This window comes from Alligator sinensis, unplaced genomic scaffold (assembly GCF_000455745.1).
Source record: "Alligator sinensis unplaced genomic scaffold, ASM45574v1 scaffold1291_1, whole genome shotgun sequence".
Classification (NCBI taxonomy): Eukaryota; Metazoa; Chordata; order Crocodylia; family Alligatoridae; genus Alligator; species Alligator sinensis.
In genome coordinates, this window is record NW_005842219.1 from 1,653,538 (window position 1) to 1,658,655 (window position 5,118).

General features: G+C 42.6%; 1 protein-coding gene across 1 annotated transcript in view; it reads right to left on the reverse strand.

The window, feature by feature from the left end:
* The window catches only part of GTF2I (general transcription factor IIi), a 110,013-nt gene that overhangs the window by 41,548 nt on the left and 63,347 nt on the right, over positions 1-5,118 (reverse strand). The window contains 3 exon segments of the mRNA XM_025208072.1: positions 2,156-2,227; positions 3,475-3,533; positions 4,979-5,118. The exon segment at positions 4,979-5,118 is cut by the window's right edge and continues 12 nt beyond it. Coding sequence (XP_025063857.1) covers positions 2,156-2,227; positions 3,475-3,533; positions 4,979-5,118 — 271 coding nt within the window.

The window sequence follows — 5,118 nt, forward strand, 5'->3', positions numbered from 1 at the left end:
TTCAGCAGTCCAGCTGGCACAAGGGGTAGTGTCCCTAGATAACAAGTGACTGGGCCCAGAGGTGCTAGCCCCAGCCTCTAGCTCCCCCTGGCTGCAGACCTGGGAGGAGCTGGGGAAGGTCAGTTTGCCCCAAGTGGCACAACATGCTCCACACACCGAAGTGCATGTCCAGGCAAATGAGTCGAAGCAAAAATCTGCAGCACAAATTTGTGCCGCTCCTATCTGAGCTGCTGCAAGCACACGTGCCTACACGTGTGGACACGCCCATGGCAAGCAGGAGAGGTCCTGGGCAACTGGAAAAGGACAAAATATAGTGCCATATTTAAGAAAGGAAAAAAGAAGGATCCAGGGAACAGCAGACCAGTAAGCCTCACCTCAGTCCCTGGAAAAATCATAGAGCAAGTCCTCAAGAAATCCATCTCAAAGCACTTGGAGCAGAAGAAAGGGATTCGGAACAGTCAGCATGGATTCACCAAGGGCAAGTCATGCCTAACCAACCTGACTGCCTTCTACGATGAAATGACTGGCTCTGTGAATGCGAAAAGACCAGTGGATGTGGTGTACCTTAATTTTAGCAAGGCTTCTGATACCAACTCCCACAACATTCTCAAAGGCAAGCTAAGGAAGTATAGGTTGGATGAATGGACTGTAAGGTAGACAGAAAACTAGCTGGACCATAGGGCTCAGTGGGTAGTAGTCAGTGGTTCCACGTCTAGTTGGTAGCCGGTATCAAGTGGAGTGCCCCAGGGGTTGGTCCTGGGGCTGGTTTTGTTCAATATTTTCATTAACTATCTAGAATATGGGATGCAGTGCACCCTCAGCAAGTTTGCAGATGATACTAAAGGTGAAGGGGGTAGTTGATACATTGGAGGATAGGGCTAGGATTCAGAGAGTCCTAGACAAATTGGAGGATTGGACCAAAATAACGCTCATGAGGTTCAATAAGTACGAAGTCCTGCACTTAGGACAGAACAATCCAATGCATCAGTACAGGATGGGGACTGACTGGCTAAGCAGCAGCTCTGCAGAAAAGGACCTGGGGTTACAGCGGAAAAGCAGCTGAAAAGGAGCCAAGAGTGTGCCCTTGTTCCCAAGGCTGCTAGGAGTGCTGCCAGCAGATCAAGGGAAGTGATTATTCTCCTCCACTGGGCACTGATGAGGCCTCATCTGGAGTACCATGTCCAGTTTTGGACCCCACACTACAGAAAGGATGCAACTGGAAAGACTTCAGCGAAGAGCAACCAAAATAGTTATGGGGCTGGGATACATGACTTCTGAGAAGAGGCTGAGGGAACTGGGCTTATTTAGTTTAGAGAAGACTGAGGGGATTTAATAGCAGCCTTCCACTACCTGAAGCGGGGTTTGAAAGAGGATGGAGCTAAACTGTTCTCGGTGGTAGCAGATACAGAACAAAGAGCAATGGTCTCAAGTTGCAGTAAGGGAAGTTTAGGTTAAATATTAGGAAACACTCTCTCACTAGAAGGGCAGTAAGGTACTGGAACAGGTTACCCAGAGAGGTTGTGGCATCTCCATCCTTGGAGATTTTTAAGACCGGGCCAGACAAAACCTGGACTGGGATGATCTAGTTGGAGCTGGTCCCGCTTTGGGCAGGAGGTTGGACTAGATGACCTTTAGACGTCCCTTTCAACCCTAATTTTCTAAGATTCTATGCTTCTAATTTCTTGTATTCTTTTCATCAGGTAGTCAGCACGCAGTGCCAGATTAATATCAATGGACCTGCACAGGGGGGTGAGTCAGGGCAAGATGTGGCCCAGAGTTTGAAACTATTTTAATACAGTACCACACTCAGTCTTGTTTTGGGGTTTTTTTTCATTCTTTATTATTACAGAGCTTCATGTTCCTTAAGCTGAAGAAAACGCTCATCTGCAAATATTCATCTTAGGAGGGCCACAGTGAATGAAGTGGCACATAAAAGTAACTTGTGTACTGTGAATTTGCCCCATCAAACAAACAGAGCACTAAAAGATCATTTTTTCTCTCAACTTTCAGAATTTCAAGCATCTGCAAAGTTTTCCTTCATCAGAGGTCTCATACATTTGTATCTCCAAAGGGCCTTCTTACAGATACACAAGATGAAATCTACCTACAAAAAATAAATCCATGCAAAAACCTAAAATTCTAGAAGTGCACTTACCAAATTTCTTACAGAAAAGCTGATCTACCATTTTTCTTAACTTGGTGATTCGGGCATACCATTCTTCCTTCACTATAATAAACAGTAACACAGAACAAAGATAACATTCCTTAATTGTGTCCATTAATTACAAATCTGTAAACTCAAGTGACAACAAGAATTGTATTGTTATTAGTCTTCCCAACCCCAAGGGTTTCATGAGACTCGTAATAGTCATACTAATTGAATTATGCCACAACAAAAAAAAGGACAATTTTAAGCATCACAGAAATAAGGAGAGAAGTATGTTTAGCATACTGCCACCTATTAAGCCCCTATAACAACTCAGATTTGGTCTTGCAAGGAGGAGGGCTGTTTACAATTTTAGGGCAGTTGGTAACTTAGCTCTGCAGGAGAGATGGTATACCCGCATACAAATAGTCCAGGATGAAACAGTATCCTTAACTCTTACTTGCTTTACTTCTTTTAGACCCTTAGTGTTTGGTTTTAATATAACTTCTTAATATTTGATTTTCTTTAAATAGTAGCCTATGGCCACATGGAACATATGTAAGGTGCACCATTATAGATTCTTAGTCCTAGGCTCTCGTGCCTCCTAGGCTCCCTGCACTCTGGAATTCTCCAATATTTATTATTAAAAATTCTTTCTTCATTCTCTTAGTTCACAGTTGACAAAAAGCATCTGGGAGGTAGGAGGACATATCTAGATGCTACCACAGCTTCAAACTGCAAATTAACTTTTTTCCACAGCAAGCCCTACTCTTCCAACTTTTGAGAAAAAATTAATTGGAAAAAATGGATGTGGATTATAATGAAGATGCATGTTTGTATTCTCGATTGAGTGAATTTCTAGCAACAGATTTAAGAATGGAAGCCAAAGAATACGTGTGCATTTTTTTGAATATTTACTGGTAAAGAAAGAATCATAGAAAATATTAAAGCTTTTGCACAGCCATTAGATAACCAGCATCTGCATTATTATATTTTCCTAAATAACCCAATCTTGCATTTTTAGTGCGTACAACATTAATTCAAATGTACTAGGCCCCAAACAATTCTCTAACCACTAAAATGGCATAACTGTAGAAACTAACATCTTTTATTTCTACCTTGTAAACTTAATCAGGCGCTTGCCTTTCTAAATGAGATCAAATACCGTGAATAACTAATAACAGTTCCAAAAATATTTCCAGGAAGAGGACTTGAGACCTCTCTACAGTATATGATCAGCAAATAACAGCATGTACCAGAGCATGAAAGACGCTCAAGGTGCACACCACTCAGACCGCCGAAAGATGGCTAAAAAATGTATGTCTTACCTCCTGCAACTGGTTTGTCCAATGGTACATCTTCCCGTGTTGAATTCAAAAGCTCGTGTCTGAAAGATTTTTTAAAAAGTAAATACGACTATTTGTTACAGACGTAGGTTTAAAAAACACATTCAGGATCTGCAGCCTCTCATTCTAATTAATACCAGCACTGGTTTACTCCTAAAGCTTCTGGCTATATCTACAGCAAACTTTTTTGTTAAAATATGCTGAGATAGGACAATTTCTAAAGGCCAGAATATACTCCTCAGTCACTTCCGTGGAAATAGAGGAAGAGACCCAAAATAAATATCTGACTTTTTGATCTGAAAAATGGATATTTTACCACAATGATTGGTTGCAGATAATTTCAAATACCTTTTGTTCCACGCTAGAACAAAGACAAACGTTGAATACAAAGAAGAACTGCTGTTCTCTCTAACTCACTCTAGTTATCAAACACAATAGAAGATGTAAAAAAGTAAAAGGATTGCTGTACAGTATTAAAATCTTAGTCCTAAAACCATTTTGGAGAAAAACAGGGCCCCTGGCACATTTTAATTTAATGCCACAATGAGATCCATTCCCCAATGCCAATAATTATACCTCCTGCCATGCCATGCCATGCCAGAAAGGAAGAATGATTCTTGGGATTGGGGAACAGATGAGATCAAATCAGCTACATTGCCGATTTCACAAAAAAAGCACAATCTGGGATTGTCCTCAAAATTAACAACAACAACAAAAAGTAATAACAAATAAAGTGAAAGCCAGCTATCCTCACTACCAGGAGGGAAAGGCACCAGTTGGCGGGGCAGCAGACAAGATTGTGGCTGCCCTCCAGGTCCCCCCCACCCCTCCCCTCGCCAGGGTCTTTCCATCAATCAGCACTGAGGGTAGGGCCACAGGAAGGGCAGCCAGCTCTCAAATTAGAAGCTGCCACCTCATCCCTCCTCCCCCTAGGCCTCTGCCATCAGTGAAATGCCCGTGAAATCAGCTCCACATGCCACAAGTGGGCTGCAAAAAACCCTTCTTGCCATGATTTAGGTAGGTCCCCAGTAATCATCAACCCCAGTCCAGACAGCCCCGAGTCCAATTCAAGATCCAGGGATCAGGGCCAATAATCAGCCCCAACCTCAGACAGTCCTGGGTCTGGTTCATCCATGGGGGTGAACTGTCAAAACCCCATGCCTAGCCACTCTGTTTGGGTTGCTGGGCGTGTGGGAACAAAGGAGTTGCATCAAACTACATCTAATGAGGATCTGGTCCATCAAATTAAATTAACTTCTACACAAGATCCTACTTGACAATAACATCTTTGTGACATCACACCTGTGCTTAGATGGTGCTTACAAGGCTCAATAACTAAGCTGAGCAACACGGCACACTAGAAATGATTACTTTGCAGCTCTGGCAAAGAGTAATCTATTGGTAGAAACCAATCTTCAAATTCTCAGGGAGAGATCACACTACATACAAAATAGTAACACGTGGTAACAAATGCAAAGCTCCTTACTTCTTTATCACAAACCGTATCCGCTCCTTTGCCAGTAGTATCCTCTCAAGACGAGGGATCCCATAGGTGGAGGGCCGTCGGAAAGGAATTCCTTCTGGCAATCCTTCTACATACAAGTCTTCAACGTGCGACTGGAAGAG